At 41.1% G+C, this 27,670-nt stretch overlaps 1 protein-coding gene across 10 annotated transcripts; it reads left to right on the top strand.

Annotated features, from left to right (window-relative positions):
• Nucleotides 1-995: 995 nt before the first annotated feature.
• On the top strand, nucleotides 996-27,670 carry LOC135104829 (transmembrane protein 245-like). 10 transcript variants are annotated; one of them, XR_010270553.1, is made up of 25 exons: nucleotides 996-1,153; nucleotides 2,088-2,290; nucleotides 2,769-2,953; nucleotides 3,414-3,588; nucleotides 4,050-4,170; nucleotides 4,686-4,793; nucleotides 5,004-5,119; nucleotides 5,342-5,521; nucleotides 5,808-5,933; nucleotides 6,107-6,206; nucleotides 6,859-6,998; nucleotides 7,397-7,525; nucleotides 7,816-7,983; nucleotides 10,105-10,152; nucleotides 13,197-13,253; nucleotides 13,714-13,852; nucleotides 14,730-14,744; nucleotides 15,724-15,905; nucleotides 16,133-16,233; nucleotides 16,802-16,932; nucleotides 17,369-17,543; nucleotides 17,953-18,129; nucleotides 19,549-19,619; nucleotides 21,670-21,707; nucleotides 23,874-27,670. XR_010270553.1 is itself a non-coding variant. In XM_064012481.1 (24 exons), the coding sequence occupies exons 2-23, from the start codon at nucleotides 2,123-2,125 to the stop codon at nucleotides 21,686-21,688; spliced, it is 2,760 nt and encodes a 919-aa protein (XP_063868551.1). In that variant the 5' UTR covers nucleotides 996-1,153; nucleotides 2,088-2,122; the 3' UTR covers nucleotides 21,689-21,707; nucleotides 23,874-27,670. The 10 variants fall into 10 exon arrangements, 4 of the variants coding, with proteins under 4 accessions (XP_063868551.1, XP_063868549.1, XP_063868550.1 ...); XR_010270554.1 differs by having other exon boundaries at nucleotides 19,549-19,625; XR_010270551.1 differs by lacking the exons at nucleotides 19,549-19,619; nucleotides 21,670-21,707 and adding an exon at nucleotides 21,732-21,834.

Genomic DNA, 27,670 nt, shown 5'->3' with positions numbered 1-27,670 from the left:
TGATTACTTAGTCTATTCCTTTCATCAACCATGCTGTTTGAGAATTATTATTATTATTATTTTTTTTTTACTTTAGCTTGAACCCAGTTTCTCATCCCATCCTGATTGCTGACCCTGGGAATTTTGCTTATGTCACCTTTGTTATATTAATCTCATATTTAGGAAGAGGAGGAGAATAATTTGACAGGAAGAACAAAATAAAGGATGAAAGATGAAGAACTGGGAGGAAGAGGAAGAGTGAGAGGAAGATAAAGGTAAGGAGTGAAGACGTAAATGACAAAGAATAAAGAAAGAATGCTAAACAAGGTGATAAATGGGAATAAGAAGAAACTTGGAGAATAAAGAAGTGAACACAGAGGAAGAGGGAATAAAGACGAACGAAAGAGAAAAAAGAGAAACGGGGTAATCTTAAAGGAGAAGGAGGAAAGATATAACTGTAAATAGAGATACGGAGGAGGAAGAGGGGTAGAGACAGTGATTGGAAGTTCGTATTTAATATGAGGGGATAAGCCCCCCCTCTTCTTGTTTGCTTTATTTCCTTTCTTTATTCATTTTTTCTTTCTTTGTTTATCTTTGTATCTCATTATATATATATATATATATATATATATATATATATATATATATATATATATATATATATATATATATATATATATATATATATATATATATATATATATATATATATATATATATATATATATATATATATATATATATATTACAGACAAAGAAATTTTTTTTTTTTTGTTATTTATCCTCCTCCTCCCCTCCGCTTTCTCCTTCCTCTTCTCTCTCCTGCCTCCTCCTCTCCCTTCCCTTTCCTTCCCGCTTCATCACACCATGAGAATATTCAAGAAAAATTATATATTGGTTATGATGTGTGTGTGTGTGTGACTAAATTAACCTCTCTCTCTCTCTCTCTCTCTCTCTCTCTCTCTCTCTGAAACACACCAGTTAACACTTAAACGCTCAAAATGCGCCCTTTTATATTTTCCATACACTACTAACCTACCAATGTGAGCAGTTAGTAACAATATTAACAAATGCAGAAACTGTGTTTTTGCGTTCATTGATGGCGCGGACCGATGACGTAATCCGGGGAGGCGAGATTTACTATGGCTGGGGACACAGTCTGGGACGCTGCCAAGTGAGTGTGTCTGGCAAATTGTCGCATTATCCAGGGGTGCAGGAGAGTGTTTTAGGTGTGTATGCTTAACAGAGGAAGTGAAGTGTGTGTAAGGCGGATATATAACACATGACGAGGTGAGATTAGGTGGAAATGAAGTAAAATACGAAAGGTTGTTTCTGCCTTTGACGTTACGTTTCTGCCACTCCCTCAGGTTTATGGGTTTTGTTAGTATGGGTTGATTTGTGTTCCTGCGTGTCATTGCCCGCCATTTGTGTGGTTTTACTGTTGACGATGACGTGGTATGTACAAGTTGCCACTCGTCATGGTAATATGGCAGTGAGGTGTGAGTGGCCTGGCCTCCCTCACACCTGTCATGTTTCGCAGGGCAGGGTTGGCCCGTTACGCGTCCCTCCCGCCCTCCGTGCCTCCTCTCTTCCTTGTTTCCAGCCATTTCCATCCACCGTCCTTCCAGTCCTGTGTCCTCTTTGCCCTTCCCGTCACGTCCTGTTCTTTTTTCGTCTTCGCCTTCCCCCCTCCTGGCCTTGATCCCACTAACCCCCTCCCGCCCTGTCACGATGAAAATTCCTGGCTGTAATGATGTATAGGCAGGGCCAAATTTAGTCCTCAGGGGATCTGGGACACTTGTGGTTCAGGGACCCCACAAGTTGCCTTAGCATAGAAACCAAAATACTGTTTGCTGTTTTCTTAGTATGTTGCCAATTTATCTAGTTATTTAAAGGGGAGGGCACTAGCCGCACAACTCTGGAATGGGGGGACACCTGTGGCAGGCTGTTTTTCTAGTTTCTGACACACTTTATTTATTTAGTTATTTATTTTTTTTATATGAAACTAATTTTGTAGATATTTCCATTTTTATAAACCCATAGTGTAAGGAGATGAAGGTTGCATGATAGCATGAAATGAAAAAAAATCACCATCATCATCATTACAGGCCTAGAATGAGCCAGTGAAGGAGGCAGCACCAGGATGTCGTTGTACGGGGAGAGTGCCAGGTCCCCGCTGGAGCATGTGTGGAGACAGTTTGTGCCTCAGGGGTATGACCAGGCCCTGCGCAATGCCTTCTACAATGTGGCTGCCATCGTGTTTGTGGGCTGTGTGGCAGCTGCTGCCTGGTCTGTGTACATGATATTCCAGGTAAGGGTGGTTGGTGGTTCTGTGGGGCAGTGCTTGACTCACAGCTAAAAGGATGAGTCAGGGCAGTTTCTCATTGGGGGATCTAACACCCTCTGGTGGCTGCAGCTGTTGTCATATGAGTTTGTTGGTTTCCAGTTTCCCAGTAAGGCAGACAAGAAGCCTCTTGGTGGTTGTGCATGACTTGGAAGGACAGTGAGCAGTCTTGAAAGGTTTTACGTAACATTTGATTCTTTTCACTTGGTATCATGTCTACCCTATAGGGTCTAGAGATTAATATGCCAGGGAATGCTTGTGAATGTGAATGTATCTAGTTAGCCTGGTACATGGAATCATGGAATATAAGAAAACTATCAAAACTATATTGACCAATTAAGGAATATGTGAGAGAGCAAGTACAGAAACACACAAGGTCATAATATAGAAGTGAGGCATTCCAGTGTCTGGTGCAATGACCTTTGACCTGCCTTGCCTCCTCCAGCCCTTTGTTCAGCCACTGCTGTGGGCGGTGCTGTGTGGGTCACTGCTGCACCCCGCCAAGCACACTGTCACCAAGTGGACACGTGATTGGCTGGCAGAGGTCCAGACGTCCCACGGCTTGCTGTCAGTTGCAGTTGCCTTCCTTCCCCTCCGACTGGTGGACACTGTGTCAGAGTTTGTGGGCAGGTGAGGATGTGGTGGTGGTGTGGTTATGAAGTGGTTGGTCTGATAACTAATCAATCAGATCAGTTAATTTACTTAATCAGTCAGCTTGTCATATAAAAAATAGCACAGTCATTAAATTGATTCAACACTTAAGTGAATTATCTACCTAGTCATTTATCTAGTGTGCTATTCATTTAATCATTTACCCATTGTGTCATTTGGTCTCATTTAATCATTTAACTAGTCAGTCATTTAGTGAGTTGTCATTTGGCATCTCATTCATGTAATCATTTATCCAATCAATCATTTAGTCATTCATTCAATCATTTAGACAGTCATTCTTTTAATCATTTACCCAGTATGTCAGGTAGTGTCATTCATTTGATCATTTACCTAGTCAGTCATTTAGTGTGTCTTTCATTATGTAATTTACCCAGTCAAACATGTAGTCAGCCAATCAGTGAGTCAATGGCTGTTCTAGGTTTGTGGTGGCCCACGTCAAGAGTGTGGTGACGGTGACTGTCATCCTGCCGTTGCTGTACATCGTGATCCACCACACCCCAACCGTCCTCTCCAGCTTGGCCTACAGCATACTGTCCTGCCTCATCACCATCACCACCACTGTTGTCACCGTCATCACCACCAATGGATACATAGTGGGTGTCTTCCTGTCTTTGTATTGTGTGTGTTTATACTTATTTATTGTGCACTGGCCCTGAGCTACACTGGAAGGATCCTGTCTTTGTGTCTGTTCTATGTTTTCTTGTGTTGATGTACATTCTTTGTCTTTGTTATTATTACCTTTTTTTTATCTTATTTTTCAGTTAAATTTAGATACATATATTTCTGCCATCTTTAATGAAAAATAATTTTGGTATGTATAGATATGATGGAAGGCTTGTGAGTGTGTATGTTTGTATGTATGTGTATACATAACTCTCTTCTTGATTACTCCCTCTATTTTTTTCTCTTTTTTTATGTAAGAGGGACACTGGCCTAGGGCAACAAAAATATAAAAAAAAGGCTCACTGAGGTGCCAATCCCTAAAGAAAGTTAAAAGATGGAATATAAGCCTGGTTTAGATATAGTGTGTAGACCCTCTCTCCTCCTCCTCCAGTCCCTCACACTGGTCACTGGGTACCTGGTTGCTGTGGTCTTCTTCTGGACAGACAAGTCATCACAGGTCCTGGGCCGCTTCAGTGTGCTTGTGTGGCTGGTGGCAGCGGCAGGCCTGGCAGGTCAGTGTGGTAGGGAGAGCTCGGGCCAAGTAAAGTCATATTCCTAGTTTGTTGTTATATGTGGTAAGAGATATTTTTCATTTTGTTTGGGAATCTAATCAAGTGTTATGGTTTTAATATTTGCTGGAATATTTGTTCATCTGTTTGTAGTTGTGCTTGACACTTGACTTAGCACAGTTGCTCACTCTGAGTACTATTAAGAAAACTCTAACCTGGTAAAAGTCTGAGTGATAAAAATCCAAAACTGTGTGTGTCTGTGTGTGTGTGTGTGTGTGATGTTTTTTTTTTTTTTTTATACCTGAGGATTAACACTTCTCCATGTTGTCAAAAGAGTTGATCAGTTTTCAGTTTTTTCTTGCATTTCTTACACCAGGTTAGTTTTCTCAATAGTAAATCTTCAGTCAATGAGAGTCCTTATCTCTGACTACAGTTAAGCTGAGTAGAGCCTTGTTGATGGAGGGTGTGAAGCATTGTGTCCCTGCATGTATTGTGTACCTGTGCTGTGTGTACTGCAGGGATGTGGCCAGCAGGCAGTGTGGTGCTGTTCCTGGTGATGTGTGCACTGCTGCTCGCTGGACTGTGTACTGAGGTGCTGGATGTCCAGGCACACCTCAAGGCCCAGAGTAAGTGTGTATTTACCTTTGAGAGAGAGAGAGAGAGAGAGAGAGAGGATTGTGCATTTATAGCCTTGCCTCCCCTTTTTCTTCCCACTGCTTCTCTGAGACTATCAGTAAATATTAATGTGTTCCTTTCTTGGCTCAGTTGTCTTTTCCTTGCCATTCTGTCAGTGTCTACCAACACAAAGTTACTATATGAATTTTCTAAAAACACAGAGGAGGAGGATGTGTCCTTGGTGGAGGCCATGTTGGCAGTGTGTCGTGGTGATGAGGAGAAGGAGCAACAGCAGAAGCAGCAGGAGCTTGAGGCCACACCTGCTATCAAAATAGTGGTGAGCAAAGGAAGACATGTGAAACGTTATAATTTTTATTATTCAAATCCACCCAATACACAATCCATGTTATTTTAATTCCTTTTATGTAAGGAGTGCAGTTCATCTGCAAATCACAATTCACTTGCACTTCTAGGGTCAGTTCTTGTCATGCCCACCTTTCTTGCTCTCTTGGTTATTTTGTTACTGAAGAAGTTGGCAAGTTTTTACTTCCTCACACAGGAGGAGGATGAGGATGAGAGCCAATCCCATACCCTATCTCCTGTGGCGGAGGAGGAAGAGGGAGGAGAGGGACGCTTCAACACCTCCACCCCTCCTGATGCCATCCCTGCCTGCCCCAAACCCCCTGTAGGGACCTCCGAATCCAAAAAAGAAGTAGAGGAAGTCCAGGAGAAAGAAAAGGTTTAGACTACAGTTGATGTATTGTTAGCTTTTGTTTTCCTTCTTCCTTCCATGCCCATATCCTTGTCCTATTGGCTTTGAAATGTGAATTGAAGCAGCTGTAATTTGAAGAGGTAGTTCACAAGGTAATGTTCAGCCAGTCGCCAAGTAGACAACCTAAAATACACACCAAGCTGGAACAATGAAAGCATAAGACAGCAAGGCACATTACTAATGTTGACTATGTCCCTTGTTACAGTGATGTGCTCATAGTCATGTCATTGCCTAACATGTATTGATACTGCAGGATACCAGTGCCCCAACCCCAGGCCCAGAGACACCCCGGCCCAAGGTGCTGCTGAGTGCTGGGGGTCACACCATGCACCAGACCCAGAGCCATGTGGAGGAGAATGGCAGCAACATATACCTCAAGGTGGGCAGGAGGGGCAGACTGGCTGGGAGGTATTGGGACGCAAGGTATTGGTGTGGGTGGAGTGCAGTCTGTGTTCTCAACCCTCCTCTTTATAGATGTGTCTGGTAGAAGTGTGTGTATGTGTGTGTGCTGGTAGTGAAGCATTGTAAGGTGGGAGCATCTGTCTTCCCCAGGGTGTGTTTGTTGGATGCATCTTAGTGGAGCTGTGGAGACACAACTATCTGCTGCCACTGCTGCCCACTGCCATGATCTACTATGGCATCAAGAAGCTTGGTAAGTCTGGCAGGGTGGACTGACTGACTCTGTAGGGGGACTGACTTAGTGCTGTGAGGGAGACAGACAGACTCACTGCTATAGAAAAGACTTAAAAGATTTGCTTCTGTGAGGGAGACATATTTATGGTATGACTAACTTGCTGCAGGGAGAGAGACAGACTGGGTCACTGCTGTAGAAAAGATTGATGGACTTCTGCTGTGTGTGAGACTGATGGACTTGATGACGAAAGAAGTGACTGATACTTGGCTGGCTGACTGTTATAAGATTTCATAATATCTGTAATCTTTGTGAATGCAAAAGTCACCTCTATTTAATTGAAACTAGAAAATAGTTGGTGGAACAGTCAATAAGATCCTTAGAAAAAAATAAACTTAGATTAATGTTATCTGTTGTTTCCATCCATGTTAATTGGCTTTTATGAATGCTCTTTGTAATTATCTTATCACTTACTACCTTCTAAAAATTGTGTTAAGTATCTAAAAAAAAATAATATAAAGAAAACTAACTAACCTTTCATCCATACTCTATGCCATCCTCTTACTACTTGTCCATTACTACTTTCTAAGTGTTATGTTAAGCAACTAAAAAAAATTACTACTTAAAAGTCTTGTAACTAATCTTTCCTGCACACTGCATGGCCTGCCCACAGCCTCCCGGTACCTGATGTGGAGTGCGAAGAATGGCAGTGTGGTGGCCAACATGATGTGTGCCGTGAGGAGCAAGGTGGGGGGCTTCCTGGGTCTTCGGCGTCCTGCTCTGCTACCTGCACCAATCAGGGGAGTGGCCAAGGTGAGGCTGGAGGGAGAAGGAGAGGAATGAATAAAGGTAGAAGCTGGAGATGAAGGAAGAGGAGGAGGAGAAAAGAAAGGAGATATAGGAAGCAATGGAGGAAGAGGAGGAGAGGGAGGAGGAGAAGGAAGATGAGTAGTTAAAGATAAAAAAGGAAGAGAAGGGGGAGGAGGAGAAGAAAGAAAAGGAGATACAGAAGACAGAAGGAGGAGGAGGAGGAGAAAGAAAAGAAGATACAAAAGACAAGGAAAAACAAAAACAAAACGCAGGAAGCTGAGAAGGAAGAGGAGAGAAGGAGATAGAAAGTTGGTGTGTGTGTGTGTGTGTGTGTGTGTGTGTGTGTGTGTGTGTGTGTGTGTGTACCATCTTCATCACTCCCATCATCATCTCCCCAACAGCTGCTGATGCGCACAGACAACCAGGCGGTGGTGGTGTTGGTGGCTGCTGTGGATGCCCTCGTCACCCTCTTTGTCATCCTCACTGTCATCTTCTTTGCGGTGACGGCCTCCATTTACCTCGCTGTGCAGGTAAGGGGCAGGCAGGCGCTGAGGGAGGAGCTGTGGAAACTGATCTCATTACTCAAAGAAGAGTAAGAGGACACTCACATTACAGTCTTGATACAGTATGACACCCACATACAGGTTTGGCACAGTAAAAAGACACACATTATAGCCTTGAGGCACTGAAAAGACACCCACATTATAGATGAAAAACTACAGAGACAAGACAGTAAAACACCCACCCAAATCATAGAAAGCATTATTTTACCAAGCCAACATAGACCTGACCTGACCCCATAATGTCCCTCCCTGCACAGATCCAGGGGGAGAGCATGGTGCTGATCAGCCTGGGCAGTCAGGTGATCAACTCAACAGTGGTGAACAACCCTCAGTTCCTGGCGCTGCTGCCAGAGGGCCTGGGCGAAGTGGTGACGTCAGCGCTGGATGAGGGTTACCTGTATGGCCGGCAGTGGATTGCTACCATGGTGGGTGCTGCTGGGTGGGGATGGGAAGGCTGGGCTTGGGATGGGAGAGGATTGATGGGGTTGTCACATACAAGGGATGGGCTAGGGGTAGGAGGGGAAGGCTGGGATGAGATGGACACAAGTGGAGGATGGGTGTAAGGATGGGAGAGGATGGTTTATGTGTGTCCAAGTGAATCATAATCTTATAAACATTATAAATTTTTAGCTTTAAGTTAAATCACCTTTGTGCTGACCAAAAGAATAAAACTCATATAAAGATCAAAAAACTATATTAGATGAAAAATTTGAATATGTGGTTGATGAAGATGTGCAAATGTTTGAATCATGAGTGTTTCTTGAGAAATGAAATTCACTGGTAAGTCAAAGTTCAGTTGTAATAACACACAGAACAGAGAGGTCAGTTGCAGGGAAGTGGCAGAGTCATGGCTTACCTTTGCCGCCTCCTGCTATATCCTCTCCTGCCAGGTTGCTGCCAACACCCCACACCTGTTCACTTCACCTCACCCATCATAGCAACACTGGAACTCATTTTTGGCTCACTGTACTTTTAACATTTTCAACTTAGAAAACACTTTGCCAGTTTTGCATAATTCTTTCTTTGGCACTGTATTGCAATTGTTTCTTTGTTCACACCACCACTTCCAATCTGCACATTCAGTCTTTTACTCACAGAAAACTATTCTGTGCATTTCAAGGTTGTGATCAGAGTACAGAACAAATGTAACTTTATGCAAACTCACACTCGCATTTGCTTATGGACACTCCCTGTATATTTTGTCTTGATCATAACCAGCACCTGCAGTCTTTTTTTGCTATCACCTTTGAACATTGCAGTGGTAACATTTTACTCTTGTCTTTTAAACAAACGCTAATGACATTCAGAATATATTTTGTATACATATTTGTTTTGTCTTATCTATGTCACATTTTTGCTAGGTATTTACTCGTGCTTGTCTTATTTTATTTATTTTTTTTTTTTATGATTTCAAAAGTATATGGCTTTCTTTATTTTCCTACAGGTCAATATGATTTCTTTGTGTGTACATAACTGCCTGCTGGTACAGTATATTTTTGTGCTTCACGTGCATACTGTTTTTCTTGTAGACATGAGATACAAACAAGGCTTCAGTAGAAATAATATACACAGGCTTTAGTGTTCGTTTGATCTGATGTTTTACTCTCATCTCATATTTCATCTGTGAGTTGTGTTTACATTTATGCTTCCTGTGTATTGATTCTTACTTATTCCCAGTCTAGTCTAGTCTGCTTTAGTCTTAGTCAGCACCCTCTCTCAAGAATTCCCTGTTGGGTCTGGCTGTAGCAGAGAAATTTATTCATATACACACTCCTCTCTCTCTCTCTCTCTCTCTCTCTCTCTCTCTCTCTCTCTCTCTCTCTCTCTCTCTCTCTCTCTCTCTCTCTCTCTCTCTCTCTCTCTCTCTCTCTCTCTCTCTCTCTCTCTCTCTCTCTCTCTCTCTCTCTCTCTCTCTCTCTGGCTTCATTTCCCATCATTCCCTTCTATTCAAGCCAGAATGATAGAGTATATTTTGACCAGCCTCCTTCATCAGTAGTAATTTTTGAGTAGCCTCCTTCATCAGTAGTGTCTAGAGGGAGATGTAGAAAGCAGTGTCACTAACTTGTTTTCCTCCAAGTAGGCTGCTGTGTGTGGCTTGATGTGGTGTGTGTATTGTAACTCCTGTGTGTGTATTTGTCCCTCAGAAGTCAAGGTTGTGGTTTATGTTAGGTCATTTTACAGTAATATTCTTGTCTCATTCAGCTTTGTTATTTGTATGTGTGTGTGTATGTGTATGTGTGTGTGAGTTATTTTTATCTCTGTGGGTAAATGAGAGAGAGAGAGAGAGAGAGATTCTATATTTTCATCTATATCATGAGTCTCACTTCCTTATAGGTACTTTTCTCATCACTTGTTTATCAAAATATCAAGAAGAAGAAAGAGAAATTTTGTTGATAGGAAGGAAGCAAAAGGAGGAGGAGGGATAGAAATTCCTTAATGGACATGTATATAGTTTTTATTCCCTTACTTTCTTCTATGCTTTCCTTTCCTGAGCTTTCCTTCTCTTGTCTCCCTCTGCTGTGGTGGTGGTGGTGGTGGTGTGGCAGCTGGTGGAGGGGGAAGATGGGCACACCACCATCAATGCGTCTAAGGTGGTGAGTGTCGGTGGTGTGTGCTGGTGTGGCTTTGCTCTCTCGATCACCACGACTGTTTTCAAAGGCCACAGACATGATTAGTTGGGGTATTCAAGACTATTTTTCCTGTTCATAATGTAGAAATGTTGTTGATCTGTCACTAGAACCATATCACTTCAACTAGAACCTTTTGAAAGTAGTCGAGGTGTGGCCAGAAGAGTTTCAGAATGCAGTCCATATTGTTGTGTCCGTGTGTTTCCCTTGAGCCAAACGTACGCACTTACACTCTCCCTCTGGCAGTGTATTGCAAGTCCTCTTAACTTCTATGCTGGGAATGGTTCTGTTTATTTATTTATTTGTTTACATGTTTTCCAGTTACAGCTTCAAATAATGGAGTGATAACAGTAGCATGTCTCAGGAAGGAGTTTTGTATCATAAGGTTTTGTATAATGCAGTGAACCCTTGATTTTTTGTACCTTGGTGTTCAAAACTAGGAAAATTTTTTTTTTTTTTTATGTAGGAGGGACACTGACCAAGGGCAACAAAAATCCAATACAAAAAAAAAATGCCCACTGAAATGCCAGTCTCATAAAAGGGTCCAAAGTGGTAGTCAAAAATTGAAGGATAAGTGTCTTGAAACCTCCCTCTTGAAGGAATACAGATTAGAATTGAAATACACTAACTTTCCTTTATGTATCACCTTTGCACCATTGTATGTAAAGTCAACATAAGTTGAACTATCCTAAGTCAAGGTGTGTCTGTATAACTGATTTGTGTAATGAGGCAAAATGTATTTTCTTGATACATTAATTGCCATAGAAAATAACAATATAAAAGGAATAAACAGACATGAAGGGAAAGGCCACAGTGCTGAGGTAAGACTCCACAGCAGAAAGAATAAGTGACTCATACTCATAAACTTTACTATTTGTACCATAAAGAAAATAGTGTCTCTAACATCCATCAGAACATTCAGGCTTGGACTTTTTTGCACTACCTTCTTTATTTTTTATTTGGAAAATCAAGGGTTTACTTTGATAATGGGAGTTTAAGGTTCAGTTTTGAAGCTTGGAGACTGTGATGTTGGCAGGTATTGGTTTAAGATCCTATAAAAGGATTTTAATGTATTGCTATAAACCATCGTAGGTTTAAGACGCAATTGGAGGACTTGCAGTATCATTTGCTGGGGACTTGTAGTTTGTGCCATTACTTTATTGTATTTGCTTTATTGTTTGGATCAGATTTGCAAGTATTTGGGTGTCTTATCTCAGCTACTTTTAAGAGGTCATAGTGGAATTAAATCAGGTTTTCAAGGATGTTTTCATGATTTTGGTGATAATTTAACAAGGATTCTGTATTGTCTATGTCTGTCTGTATACCAGGCAGGCAATCTCATATGGGGTGGCCCAGACAAAGCACCACACACACACACACACACACACACACACACACACACACACACACACACACACACACACACACACACACACACACACACACACACACACACACACACCATTCATACTCTTTCCCAGTCAGTTATCTATGTAAGAGAAAAAGCACCCATGAAGACCTGACTAATTATCTCTGCAGCCTTTGAAAATAGTTATCATAAGAGCTTAAGGCATTAAAGAATATGAGCTTTAGTCTTAAGCCACAAAACACCTTAATATACAACTCTTTGTACAGCTTTGTTGTGCCATGCTTGGCTTTCCCTCTTGGCAGCACACATGCTTGGCTTTCCCTCTTGGCAGCACACATGCTTCATGTCATGTGTGATTTATGCTCAGTCCTCTAAACAGTTTTTTTTTTCTTCGGCATCTAGACATTCAAAATTGATCTATTTGTTGTATATTCCCCAGCTTGAGTGGCACCTCTGTCACACGTTCCTGAGCAGTGAAACTGTGCACAGGTTTATGATGTCTTGTTGTCACCTTGATTGTTTTCTTGTTATATATTCAGGCTTTGCCTCCTGCAATATTATAAACAATTTTTATGTTGCTTTTACCAGTTCCTGTTTACCAGTTTGTGTTTCTTGCAGTGTTCTCACATGCCCCTTTGCATGTGTCAGGAAGAACCCATTGTACAAAAGATATTCATATTTTTCACCAACTGAAGTGAACAATGCACAGCAGCACATGAGATGCTCACTGTCAGCACCATTGCACGTATTATAGCACCACACTCACACACACACACACACACACACACACACACACACACACACACACACACACACACACACACACACACACACACACACACACACACACACACACACACACACTGTTGGAAAAAACCTCACATAACAAACAAGACATAAAAGGTGTAGAACATTGTAACAAACTGTCACCTTGTAAGAGAGTGACTGGGAAGATTTTGTTCAGGGTGCTGCATTATTAGATTTATTCTGTGTATACAACCAAACTCATACATGATCCAAGCTGTACCAAAGTGTATTAAGCAATAAAGATGTACTTGCTGTGTTGTGCTGAGTCAGTTGGAGGTAACTAGTGTATTGTAAACATTAGCAACTGGCCTGTCACTCTACTCCCAGCATTGCCTACACAGCACAGTAGTTCTCAGTGCGCCGCCGAGCTACCAGGCAGTCACTGCAGTATGTTCTCCTCTCCCTCACTGCTTCATACAGCACTTAGTGGACCCGCATCTAGTGATGCCGTGGACTTGCACTTTTGTTAGTGTGATTAGGACAGTTTTTTCTCGGTTAACCCTAATATTCCCCCATGCAAAGTAAATAAATTTTTCATTAGCAATATTCCCTCTGATTTTAATAATCCCCATGTCATGATTGCCCCACTTTATGAGACAATTTTATGTAATGATTGACTTACTATAGGTTCTCTATTAATATAAAATATGAATGTGTGTTCAATCAAGTCTGCACATGTACTTTTAAAAATGTTCTTTTTAGCTGTGCACCACACATTGCTGAAGACAATAGGCCATATTAACTCAAGACAATATGAAATGAACATGCCACAGGACAGCATGATTGTAGATATTGAATCCATACACACTCTGATAGTTCCCGTGTGCCCTTCCAGGTGCGAGGGATGCTGGGGGAGACCGATGATGTGAAGGCTGAACAGCTGGAGAAGCAGGTAAGCAATCCATGTGTCAGAGAGAGAGAGAGAGAGAGAGAAAGAGAGAATACTAATAGAAATTGCACTAGGAACATGAGGTCCATTAATACTATAGGTAATATATTTAGCTTGGGAGTGATTTGCCAGTTGCTGTTTAAAGAGCTATGTCTGGCTGTTTGTGTGTGTTCGCAGGGCGGGTTGTTGTATTTATGCAGTTTTATTTATCTAGTTGTAATATACAGGGCCTGAGCTACACTCCTGTGATCCTATCTGTCTCCATATCAGTATACTTTGCTCATACGTCTAGTTTCTCCTCACATTGATATTTATTCCTTCCCTCTATTGCCTCTTCTTGTATTGCAGATATCTATATTTCTATGAGGGAAGCTGCACTTTTATGTCACCCTCACATACCTACATATGCAGATATAGACCAAGTGCTAAAGAGCTGGTGTGTATGTACATGTATGTGTTGCAGGTGGTGGAGCTGTGGGACCGAGTGTACCAGGCATGGGTGGTGGCACATCCCCAGACTGTGTCACCCGGGCCAGTGGTCACCTCGGAGGCTGTGGCCATGAGCTTTGACTCCCTGATGGAGGGACTCAAGCACTCCCCAGGTACCTGACCACATCACCTGTCCCACCCTCACCTCCCCTCATCCCCTCACCAGGCTTTATGACCAAGTTGAAGCATTAATATCATGAATCCTCAATTTTTGTGATGAAAAGGAGTAAGGTTGCTGGACTGATTGGAAAGTTAGTTTTGTGATGCATTTAAAAAAACTCAGATAAAGAAATATTTTATCACAATACACGTCATAAATACATGAACTCACATCTAAGCTTTCAGCTGTTCAATTTATTTTTCTAAATATAACTGTGTGAAATTGGTGCTTTATTTAACTTTGATTTTTGCTTTATGTTTTCATAAACTTAATTAACATTTCCCAAAAATCTGGGAAACTAAGGTGTAGAAAATTGAGGATCCATTGTTTTCAATTAAAATTTGATCTATACTGACACTTTTAAAAACTAAACTGTCCTTAATCTTTTGAACTGCTTTACTGTAATTTTTTGGGCAGACAGCAATTACATGAGCTTTTTGTGAGTGTTAGTAGCCTTTAATCACTCTTCTTATCATATAAAGAATTGTAATGATAACAGCACATTCTGTCTTGCCTTACACTTAATAGTCTCATCTCTGTTTCATGATAACACTACACTACAACCTGTCTCTGTATCACTCTCACCTTTGCTTTCCCTCCTCCTCAATACTAATGGTAATACCTCACTTTATCTGCTGTATGCTCCTCCTAGTTTCATCAGGGAGGCTTGGTGGGAAACATTCTTCTTCAGCTTCACCCTAATGTACAGATTTTCAGGACAGAATCAATATTAGTGAGAGTTAAATATTTTCTTTCTGTCCTCTCCCTCCTCTCTTCCTCTCCCTCCCTCGCTCTTGTGACCTCTTGTGACCTCTCAACGTGGTGGTCAGACTCGGCAATGGGAGGTCAGTTGGTTTTTATTATCTTTATTATTATTTATTTATATATATTTTTCATTTATATATTTGCAATTTTTTAATGTCAATATGTTACCTGATTCTAAGATTTTTTTTTATTATCATTATTTTCTTTTCCTTTTGCTTTGGTTCTAGGGCAGTGTAGTGTCTTAGCTAAGCCAGCCATTGAGTATTTTGTCATTGCCAGTATAACCATGGCAAGAGTCTCTGTTATTTGGATTGTCAGTGTTTACAGTCACCCCAGTAAGGTCCCCAGCTGTTCCTGTTCTCTAGAGCCCTGTCCTGGCTGTCATGTTGGGATGCACTGTCTGTGGTTTTCATTTGATGTTACTTTTACATGTGTGTGTGTGTATTTTATTACTTTTTTTTTTTTTTATGTATATGCATGTCTATGAGTGAAGTACAAGTGGGAGAAAGGGAGTGAGGGAAGAAGGAACTTGACTATCACAGTACTACTTTTGTGTCTTCACTATCCACCCCTCTTCCCTCCCTCCCTTCTTCCCTCTCCTTTCCCTTTCCTTTCACCTTCCCTCTCTTCATATCAGTTCTAGACAATAAATAATTTCCCTCAATGTTAAGATATGAATTAATACAGGCAAGTGGAATTTAGAAACAGAAACATGGACAGAGAAACACTTTATTTCACATATTTGCCACTGAATCCTATGTTTTCTCCCCACCAAGTTCAACATACCTTATCTGTAGTGGTGATAATCTGGTGGTGAGAAAACAGGATGAGCAAAGAAAGCCTTATTTCTTTTATTTTCTGCTTTATCTTGTGTTTTCCAACCACCAAAGTCAGCATGTCTTATTTGTACTGGCAGTAATGTGTCTGGTAGTGGTGGTGGTGCAGGGGTCAACATACCTTAGCTGTAATGGTATTAATATGTGTGGTAGTGGTTGTGTGGCGCAGGGATCAACATACCTTATCCGTACTTGTAATAATGTGTGTTTGGTGGTGGCACAGGGGTGAGTCTGTCCCTGGTCAGTGAGGTGGTGGGGGACAACCTGGGCACCGTCATGAGTGTGCTGGAGTCAGTGTGGGGCCTCTTGCTGGGGAACCTCAGCCTGGCCCTCTCCGCCCTCACTGCCGTCGCCTCACTGCTGCTTGGGGGATCTCTCTCTATTCTTAATGCTCTCATCAGTGTGGTGAGTCTGACTGAACCTTTCTTTTTCACTACACTATCATGTTAAGGCTGTATTGTATTCTCAGACACTACTATAGGACTGTATTGTATTCTATTGTATTCTATTGTATTCTCCCTTTCTTACTCTACTACCTCCATCTAATCCACTTCTCACCTAGTTCTACCTAACATTTCCTCCCTTCACTTTCTGACCACACCTAATCACCTTTTCCCTCTCTCTGCATTCAGGTTGTCTTCATGTCATCTCTGTTTTACGTGCTGAGTGCCAGTGGGTCAGTGTACAAGCCTGTTGCTGTAATAGTCAACTTGGCACCAGGACAGATGACCCAGTGAGTAAGGATGTGTGTATGGTTGGCTGTAGGTGAAGGGAATGGAATGTGTGTGTGTCTGCAAAGCACCATAAGCTCAAGCCATGCACCATACTCCATGTACGTATAAACACACATGGAGAAGGGAAAGGAGTCTGTGTTATTTGTGTTTCTTGTCACCATAGCACTATAATGTTCAGTCATGCATCACACTATACTTAAACACACATCACATGCAGTTGAATGGTGATTTATGATTTATTTACATATTTTGAAGTGAATAAAAGTTTGTCCTTTATTCTTTCTTTCTGTGTATCTGTCTATCTGTAGCTGTGCTGGACTATGACTCAGTGAATGGGTAATGTGCAAGTGAATGAGAAATGCTTTTATTTAGCCTGACACTGTGGGCTCATGTCAAATGTCAACACACACATCCTGTCCTTGCACCCTGTATGCACCTGCACCATAACCACAGCACACTCGCACTCAATTTTACACCATTGCACCCATCACACTTACACCACACATTTAATACACTGCCACCCCCACCACCACTGCCACCACCACCACAACGCCTTCCCACCCCCAGCCTGGGCAAAGCAGTGGAGGATGCAGTGAATGGAGTGTTCATCGCCTCACTCAAGATGGGAGCGTTCTACGGAATGTGGACGTGGCTGCTGCACTCCCTCTTCAGTGTCAACATTGTCTACATCCCGTCTGGTGAGTGGCAGGATGGAGGTTTTGAACTAGTCGCAGCATAATTTTGGTCTTGCTTTTGGATGGTTTTCTTAAGGGGCAGAGAGGAATGGATAGGGATAGTACTGTGCAATGTTTCCATCTCTTCAAGTGAGTGGAGAGATGATGTGGAAAATGAAACAAAATTGTGAATGAAAGAAAGAGAGAGAGGGAGATATAGAGGCAAATTTGAACCATTCTACTGTAGTGAGGGTAGAAGTAACAAAGAATAGAAAGAAAGGAGGAAGGGAAAGTGGAGATGAAAGAGACAAGGAATGCATATTAACTCAAGGGAAGGATGGGTAAATATACATAGATACAGAGGCTGGACCATATGAATCAAGCTGAAGCCTTGCATACCGCTACTAAATAAACACATCAATATCTAACCCTCACCTCATGCAACCTTTTCCCCTGCCAGTGTTGGGAGCAGTGTTTGGTGCTGTGCCTCTGGTGGGAACATACTGGGCTGCCTTCCCTGGTGCTCTGGAGCTCTTCTGGCACCGGGAGTCCCCCTGGTTGGCAGGTCTCCTCCTCGTGGCGCAGCTGCTGCCCATGTCCTGTGTTGATACTGCCATCTATGCTGACATCAAGGGGTGAGAGGAAGACTTAAATGCTTTGTTATATGGTGTGTGTGTGTGTGTGTGTGTGTGTGTGTGTGTGTGTGTGTGTGTGTGTGTTTATCCATCTATATTACAGTTTATAAAGTTATAATTGATATATAAACAGATGGATACACATATACTACCAGTTATTATAAGTTACTAGGCATAGAATGATGGATAAAGAGATGGATAGATGTGTATAATAGATACTCTTATATCAAGGAATAATGCATATATGTACATCCTTCCCACTTCATCTTGTACACAGTAAGTCATCCCAGATAGATACATAAGTAGATAGATATGTGGATCAATAGATAAACAGAATAAGCTTAAACAATCAGACATAATGAAGAAAAACAAGCATTCTCTTACTTTTTCCCTACCTTCCTCCACACAGGGGCAGCCATCCCTACCTGACAGGCCTGGCGGTGGCTGGGGGCGTATTCTACTGGGGGGTGCAGGGGGCCATACTGGGGCCACTGCTACTCTGCATCCTCAAGGTCGCCACCAACATGTACTCAACCCTCATCCAGTCCCCAGCTGACATCACACGTCGCTTTGCTAAACTGCGCAGGTAAGTGATAGGGAGATGGGAGGTGGGTGTGTGGGATGGGAGGCTATGTGGGGATGTGATGTGTGGGATGGTGTGGTGGGTGGTGTTGTGGTGAGTATAGGATATAGGAGGGTGTATGTTGATGGGTGTAGATGATAGGAGGCTGTGTGGTGGTGGGTGTAAGATATGTGAGGGTGTGTGATGATGGTTGTAGATGATGAGAGGGTATGTGGTGATGGGAAGGTGTATGGTGAAGGGAAGGAATACACTGTGATGGATACAGGTGATGGACGGGTGTTTTGACAGCTGTGATGATGGTTGTAAGTAATGGGAGGATATGGGTATGTGTTAGCAGAGTAAATCGACTTAATTAATGACAAAGGTATAATCAGATGAAAATGAACAATGAAGTGATTAGAGATAAAGCAGGTACAGTTGTCGTTATAGAGGTGTTATTGTGAGGTAGCTTGAGGCAGCACCAGGAAACACTGCAACACCCTGTACTACACTGGGTTGTGAATGGATAGGACAGCAATACTCTCTTCTCATTCATGCTGGCAGTTAGTAATACAGATAGTACAGGATCAGATAATCTTTGGACCCTTTTATGGGACTGGCATTTCAGTGGGCATTTTTTTATTGGATTTTTGTTGCCCTTGGCCAGTGTCCCTCCTACATAAAAAAAAAAAAAAAAGATGGATCTTTACAAACATGGATTGCATGAGCTGAGAATCCCTTATGTGAAATTATGTTAGAACTGAAGTGTTCCTGAATTTTCTCTTCTATTTTAATTTATTTTATTTTATTTATTTATTTATTTATTTATTTATTTATTTATTTATTAATTATTATTTTAAATTATTTTCTTTTATGCACAGATGCTCTTCTACTTAAGTTACTGAAGAAAAAGCTATGTAAAAGAAGAAAACACTTAGTATTGTGAGTTAAAAATGCATCACCAAACATTCTGGTGATATTAGTCTGATGATGTTAAGCTGTGCTAATATTATGATACTCTTGGTAGGAAAATGTGCTTAGATTATAGATAAGGTTTGCACAAAATGTAAAGACAGCAGTTTTTGTATTCTGTATATTTATTGTCATTATTATTATTATTATTATTATTATTATTATTATTATTATTATTATTATTATTATTATTATTATTATTATTATTATTATTGTTATTTATTTTTATTTATTTATTTATTTATTTATTTATTTTCTGGATAAAGGATTCTCATCTTTCAGGGTTTTACTTTTTGTTTAGTTGTATTTAGTTGTCAGCCTCCCAGTGAAGGTCAAATACAGTGAGAGAAAATAATTCAATGGGAGGTTAATGACTGGAACCCTGACCTCTCGCTGTGACCCTCCCTGTGACCTCCTCTGTAACCCTTGTGATCCCCTGTTATCCGCTGTGACTTCCATGTCTGCACCCAGGGAGAAGCTGCAGGCGGAGAGAGTGTGAGCTGCCTGTAGGGACCCGTAGCCAGCAGATGCGTCCATAGTGTGTAGGTGTGAGTGCCAAGTGCTGCCAGCATGCCACACTCACAGGGCACTGGGGTGGTGGCACTGCATGTCTCATCACTAGGTGTAGCCACTCACTGTAACATTACTAACACTGTCTCTGCATCCTCCCCCTTAACTCTTGGCCAGTGAAGAGGAGGAGCAGGGATTTAAACAAAATGCCATCCCTTCAACCTCTCCAACAATAAATAGTGAAGAGGGGGAGTAGGAGGGATTTAAATGCAGGAAAGCACATAAAGCTGATAAAGTAAAGGTTTAGGTTGTATAGGATGATCCACACAGCACCAGTGTTGCACTTATAATGGGGGTGAAAATGTGTGGAAAGTCTGTTCAAGAAATATGAGTGTCAAGTCATTAGGGGAGAAGATTAAGTAGTGAAGTAATGCACATAGCACTGCTTAGTCTTGCATGCTTCAGTATAAGATTGGGATGAGAATGTACAACAAATCTATTTTGTCTAGACACAGAGGAGTCTAAACAAAAGGATCAAGTAATAGTCCACACATCACTTCAGTACAGTACAGTGATGGGAATATATATTACCTTTTGGCACTAGTTTGATTATGTGTGCTGATGAGAAAACCAGACACGTAGTAAGGTAGCCGGCTTTATAGATCCATGAAGAATAAGAGTCCAGTGTCAGAAGTGTTGCATGATCAAGTTGACTGGTTGAATAATGGAAAGATAAACAAATTTCCCTATTGTGCTTAAGTCCTTTCCAAACATGGAAGTGTGAAGAGAGAGAGAAAAAGATGAAAATAAAGGTCTTGCAAGGGAGAATATTTAGACAGAAATCTTGGGACAGTAGCTTACCCTGTTGGTAAGCACAATGAAAAAAGTGCAATGCTTGATTTTAAAGTATTAGCAATTCTAACATGCATTTTGTGACATAATAAGTCTAAGGTCTGAGGAGCCCAGCAGTAAAAGTAAGGTTGTGGTTGTGGTGTGAGCAGAATGGACAGCTCAGATGTTGTGTGGAGTGAATGACACAGCAGAGAACATTTCTAAAGGTGTCTTGGTTACTGAAAGAGAATGAAATGGGAGATGACATACAGAATTTTTGCATGAGTTTTAAATGTCATAACTTGGCCTGGTTCTGAATTCAGTACCAAAAACAAACTCAGTCTTAGCTTCTACTATGAAGTACACAGTGTTTGTTGGGAAGTGATTCAGGTAACAGACCAAGGAGTGGTGGTGCAGGTGTGGTTGTGTGGGCCTGCAGTGGGTGCCAGCAGTGTTTGGTTTGGCTTGGCTGTTCTGCTGTGTTACTCTCTGTAAAATGTTCCTGCCAGCTGCCTCTATCTTCCTCCTGTTGGTGACCAGTCATATGTGTTCCCTATTAGATGATGACCATGTGTGTGAATCACAGTGTGGATGATCAAGGCTTGTGTCTCACCTCATCACTAACAGAGAAACAAAAGACTCTACCCTTCCACTTCATGGGAATAAGCTGCTGTATGTTCTTTCCATATGTGAAGTTGGATGTGTGGAAAATTTGCATGGAGTAAATTTTGTTTAATGCAAGCTGAATATTTCTATAAGGAATAATGGTAAAAAATAATTTTGTATCATGCAAATGTGTAAAAATTCATATTAACAAAAGAGTATATCATTATACAGTAAAAGCAATGTACTAATAAAAACAATAGCAACTGGCATTAATTCACTGTACAGGATGCATAGTGGGATGGGCAGAAGCATGACTTAAGGCACCAGGACACACACCCATGCTGCTTCAGTCAATTCATGACCAGCAGCTTGTGTGGGTGATCTGTATTTACAAAGCTGCATTATATTTGTGTTCAGTGGTTCACTCTACACTAATCCCTACCTCTTCATTTCAGCATTATTCCTATTAACTCCAGCCTCATTTCTCTTAACTCCTGTCTCTTATCCACCTTTCAACTCGTATCTTCCATCTCTGATCACAGGACATAGAGTGCGGACCAAAATTGTAGCAAAACCAATGGGATTACTTTTAAGACTATATATGTAGAAGATTCACTCGCTGTCATTCGCTCCCTCATGTTCCAGAAACCCAACAATAAACTGAGATGGAAGTGAGCAGTGAGGTAACTAGTCTTTCTTTACATCAGTCCACAGCTTGCTTGGACGCTGCAAGGCTTGTAATGGCTTGGCTGGTGGTGGTGGTGATGGTGGTGGTGCCTTGTGCTGGTGGGGCAAGAAAGCTTCATCATGGTATAGAAACAAGTGCCAATGTTGTATGGTGGATGTGGAATGCAGTGTTATGTGTGTATACCTGTGCTGGTGGGGGGAGGGGGATGTGCATTGTTGTGGTGCTTGTTCTTCACATTGATACCCATCAGTGTATTAACCAGGTGAATTGCAATTTAAGAATGTAAGAATATAAGGGAAGCTGCAAGAAGTAATCAGACATACACATGGCAGTCCCTGTTTAAATATACCTACTTATTTTTATCTTTAATCCTCATCATCCATAAGAGAATAAGAAATGTGCTTAAAATAAGGGAAGCTGCAAGAAGCCATCAGGCCTACATGTGACAATCCCTGTATAAACAGTATCTACCTATTTCCACCTATCCTCGTCCATAAGAGAATGGGAAGTGTTTGTAAAATTTAGGTTCACCAATCATAATTAACTGTGGATTTAATTTTTTTCTCTTAAGCAATGCATTTTACTGTGCTTTCAACCAATATTTTGTATATTTCTTCTGATTAATTTGAATGTTTTATTTGTAATCCCCAGCAAAAAATGATTTCATCCATAACTTCAGAAATTTGTCAATAAGATATTCATAAATAGTGATTCACCTGTACTAACAGCACAAAAATGTTTTCTTCCAGTTGTCAAGGAACATATTCCTAGTGCAAACAGCCATGAGCTGCTATACCCTCTTACACTTATCAGAACTGTGCCTTTGTCCACATAGTCAGTGCCAGAGACACATTTCCTTCCCAAACACTCACCAGTTCTGGGCATCAGGTGGAGACGTCATAGTGAGCTGTGTGATTGTTTATGGTGCCCAGTATTGAGAGAGAGAGAGAGAGAGAGAGAGAGAGAGAGAGAGAGAGAGAGAGAGAGAGAGAGAGAGAGAGAGAGAGAGAGAGGTGGAGGTTGTCATAAGGTGTGTTGATGGAGGAGATCATGAAGTGTCTGCTCAGAATGCCAAGTGAATGATGTGATGACTGTTGCCTGGGCTAGTGCATCTGTCACTGTGGCTGCTACTGTCACTACTTGGTTTGACTCGTGCTACAATGCCTAACATTCTTTTATTTCCATCAGCATTGCTACTGCCTTTACCTTGTGCCAGAAAATACATTAAACCTTCTATAAAATGTAAATGAAGAGAAAAATAATGCTACAAATAGTACAGTACATTTTTGCCCTTATTATCTGTTAATTTTTATGAGTTTTAGTATATGCATGTATGTTTATATTACTTTTTATATGGCAGTGGTTTGTTGTGTTCAGTAGTCTTGTATGTTTGTGCAGTAATAGTTTATTTGCCTCATTGTTTCCACTGCAATGAGTCTCCAAGAAAGACCAGGTGGGTGACAAGTAGTTGCATGGTGCACACTGACACGGTAACTGCAGCAAGTACTTATAAGATTGCACTTGTAAATAAAAAGTAGGTTGATTTAACATTAACATTAGTTGTCAAAACTGTAACAGCAGTCATTATCAAGGCATAACATTGGCATCCATTTCTTTATATACATATGTGTACATTTCTTTATATACATATGTGTAGTGTCAGTGTAGTGTTGCATGTGTACTGGTTGAACAGCATCTTGGTAGTGTTAATACAGATGTCTGTTGTGGATGACTAGGCACAAGAGCCTCACCTCTCAGTGGCTACCCTATAAGGTCACCAGTTGTGTAGCTGCAGTACAACAGAGGAGATGAGAGGAAGAACTGTTGTGTCTAGTTAACCAAGACAGACCTGAGTGAATGGTCTAGAATTACCATGAAGTCTTTTTTAAAGTATTTCTTTCATATTTTGCTCTTCTAATAGAGCATAATGCCTCTTTGATATAGTTTAGATGTTATCATATTTATTGTGGTATCTAAAAGAAATCAGAGCATAAAGAGTAAGAAGTTTTGAAGATTTTGGTGGTCACATAATGTGAGTGGTAATAATGGTGAGTGAAGTGCACAATAGAACACATTTTCCAGGGACATGTGAGGTGAGGTAGCAATACCACATCGACAGTTCTTGTCCATTTACTAATCTTGCTCCCTCACTTGCTTCCAGATGCCAGAGTGAAGTTGTTTGTGATATGTGACAGCCAAGACAGGAAGCTCTGACCATCTCCCTCTCCTCCCTCCTTTACCAAGCTGCTGCACTACACAGGAGGCCAGCTCAGGGTTGTGGGTCTTGCACAGCACAGCATTACACAGCACTCAAGCCTTGTGTACTCTTGCCAACACCTTGTGTAAACTGGAGCTTAATCTCATTAGCGCTTAGTATTTTAAGGGACTTGGGCATTCAGGGTATATGTGTAAGTAAGATGAGTGCTGTGTGTGTGAAAGGAAGGCCCATTTCCTCAATACCCTGCTGGGATAATTAGATAAAATAAAGGTTGGGAGAATGAGAGCACTGGAATGCTTATAGACACAAACCGCACAGATTTCTTCCATGGCTACAATGTGAGGGAGCTCTATGGAACAAACCTCAGTAGGTCAGTAGGTCAGCCTGGCACCTTAGTGAGGGCGAGGTACCCTTTAGTGATTTACTAATGCGTGGTGGGTCTTTGTGTGTCCACACAGTATTTTTTGCCAAAAAAATCTTTTTTGCACTTTGCCACTTGAGCTCTGGGATGAGGATATGTGGCTGATGTGCACATGGGTGGTGGGGAAATGTTGGATGTGTGAAGGTGGAGCAAGGCTGCCATCACCCTCTCTTGTGAGGTGTGGCAGGAAGTCTTGCCACTCCAGAGATGGGCTGTAGAGGCAGCTGTTGCAGGGTGCCAATGTGGTGTACTGCACTGGTGATGCACAATGGGCTCATGGCTCTTGCCTGGTGTGTGTGTGTGTGTGTGTGTGTGTGTGTGTGTGTGTGTGTGTGTGTGTGTGTGTGTGTGTGTGTGTGTGTGTGTGTGTGTGTGTGCTAGACTGTAGCTGGAAGAAAAGCTTTAATGTGTTTGTCCCCAAAGCTTACTGATTCTCTCTCACACAAAAAATGTTCTAAGAACAGTTTTTGGATTTATGTTCTATGTGTTTAAGTTATTGTGTGTGTGTGTGTGTGTGTGTGTGTGTGTGTGTGTGTGTGTGTGTGTGTGTGTGTGTGTGTGTGTGTGTGTGTGTGTGTGTTACCCAATGCTCCTTGACATTTTCCAGCTTGTACAGAAAAGTACCTTACTTCCTTAATAATAGTTACTATTCACTAATTTTTTGAACCATTGATCACTCAAAAAAGCTTCCTCTGATAGTTAAGTAGGTTAGTAATGGTGGTGCTGCCTTGTACTATAAAGAATGAACCTTGTTCTGAGACCTGTGAGTGAGGGAAAGCTGTGATGGCTGGGTGGTGGTGGTGATGGTGGAGGTAACTGTATGTGGTGATGATAGAGACTGAAGCATCGACATCGGTGATAATATTTGTAGTATCTGTTATGCAGGTGATGGTAACTATACCAGCCAGTAGTGGTAGGAGTTGTGATAGAAGTGGTGAAGGTTCTTGTAGGCCTGACTGTTACTCTTGGTGGTGGTGGCAGCTGTTAATAGGACAGTGTTTGTTGTTTTGGTGTTAAGGAAGAGGCCAAGTAAAAAGGGATTCGCTTCCATACTGGTGATAATTGGTGATTTCAGTCATACTTGTTTTGTTTCCTTTTGGTAGAGGGAGTGGTAGTGGTGGTGTGAAGTGGTGGTGCTGGTGGTGTTGATGATGATGTGAATGAAGATGAAGCAAAGGTACAGGTGTTGATTCTTCCTGTTATTATCTGTATGCCTTTTATCAATCTGTATCTGTATCTTTTTATCAATCTGTATGCCTTTGCATTATCAAGTGGAACAGAAATGTGGAATGAGAGTTTCTAAGTGACATAGTTTTCTTGCCATTATAATTTCTTTTCTTTGTATTTTTGAAGCAAAGTATGAATATTTAGGTAGATGCAATCTCACCTCAGCCTTAGGAGGTCTTTAAGGGGTATAGAAGAATTGAGCTTGTTGAGAACACTGTGACTGGAAAACAGTTCTTATTTGCATTTATCAAAGTTTGTGAGTTAAGAGAAATGTTACCATGACATTCTTATTTGTACATGGTCTTTGCCTTTTTGAGGGAATACATGTTCTTGGAAAATGTTCTTCAGAAACTGTATATTTCCTCATGTAATATTAGTTTACTTATAAGATGATTACTTCATGTATTGAAAAATAATTATTGAGCCATGACTTTGGTGTGTCTGTTCCATTATATTGCTAACAAATTAGTTTCATAAATTAGGAGTGGTTTCTGTTAAAGTGAAAGTCAACTTATGCCTTGATACATGACTGTCCAAGACCATGTGGAGAGCTGCGATGTCTGCTGCAGTCCTCACCACCCGGAAGTACAGGGACGCTTCCTTCTCAGTTGTAGTACTCGCCTGCAATTCTCATATGTACAAGTATTCCTGCTCCTTACGTGTGTTTCTGAGATATTACTACTTGCATAGGAGCACACACACACACACACACACACACACACACACACACACACACACACACACACACACACACACACACACACACACTTTAAAGTCTTCATGGATAGCATCCTCAACAGTCACATGGCAGGGTGAAATTTGCACCATCCTCACCACTCCAAGGGTTTTCACTGCTGACAAAGCAAGCAGTTATTGCCCTCCTTGAACCAAGAGCATAGGGTGTGTGCTGTGTGAAAGATGTGATCTCAGCCTTATTCATAAATGGAACTGTGACTGTGTGAATTCTGAAGTTCCCACCAGAAGGGTACAGCTGTCAGTCATGAATCCAGCACATAATGAAGCTGCAAGATGATGTTGAATAACACACACACACACACACACACACACACACACAGGTACAGTATCTCAGTGGTTGTGAGTGGTGCAATAGGAAAATTATCCTCTTTCCACAAGGGAGTAAAAGCATTTAGTCCATCATGTAAGATAATGGTATCTGTGGTAAAGTGTGAATTATCATTATTTCTGTTGTAGTTTTGTATCTGCAGGTAATGGAATTTTCATATTTCATATGTGGAATTTATTGCTGGGTGAACTTTTCCTTTGGGAGAGTGGATGATGTGAGTATTGTAATGAGTTATTGATGTGAGAGAGAGAGAGAGAGAGAGAGAGAGAGAGAGAGAGAGAGCAACAAGATGCAGAATTAGAAAAAAAAAAAAGCATATTTGTATGAGGAAAATAATTTACTTTGTTATCTGTCTGATGATGAGAGTAACTTGCTTACAAGGCAACTCTTTTGTTGGTGCATTTATGAAACAGGGATGTGATGTGTAAGATATATAGGTGAGGTGTTAACACCAATGCCAGGCTGAGGATTTGTTTCCTGAAGTTTTGCAAATGTAATAGAAGTAATGTTTTCACAAAAGCCTTTTCAGTTGCACATGTAACTTTAAGGGAGAATTTAGACCAGGAAGAAATTAATTGTTTTTGCAAAATACTCTTAAGTGTATCCTGAAGTATGAAAAAAATATGAAGTAATGGAAGCTAATGTTTAAGAAGTAAAATTTTTTAAAGATTTTATTTATTTTCTTAGGTATTGTGAGGCAGTGAGTGAAGTGTTAGTGTGAAGAGCTGACAGCAGCAGTGCTTGCCTGCTACTGCTGCTGTTGCTTCTGCTGCTTTCACCACATCACATCTCTGGTGCTTCATATTGAAGGGGTGTTGAGCCTCAGCCGGCCACAAGTAGGTTATTGCAGGTTCTTGCTCCAGAGTAGGGAATGATTACCTTATAAATATAATGATTCTAGAGGCTTTATACTTAACACCAGCAAACTAGACAAGATGCTTTTATTAAAGATTTCAAATTTCTATCCATACAAGAATTGTATCCAAAAATAAAGTTGCCAAAATGAAA

Source organism: Scylla paramamosain, chromosome 11 (genome assembly GCF_035594125.1).
Source record: "Scylla paramamosain isolate STU-SP2022 chromosome 11, ASM3559412v1, whole genome shotgun sequence".
NCBI classification, from domain to species: domain Eukaryota; kingdom Metazoa; phylum Arthropoda; class Malacostraca; order Decapoda; family Portunidae; genus Scylla; species Scylla paramamosain.
The sequence above is the reverse complement of the archived record's forward strand: the minus strand, read 5'-3'. Positions and strand labels throughout refer to the sequence as shown.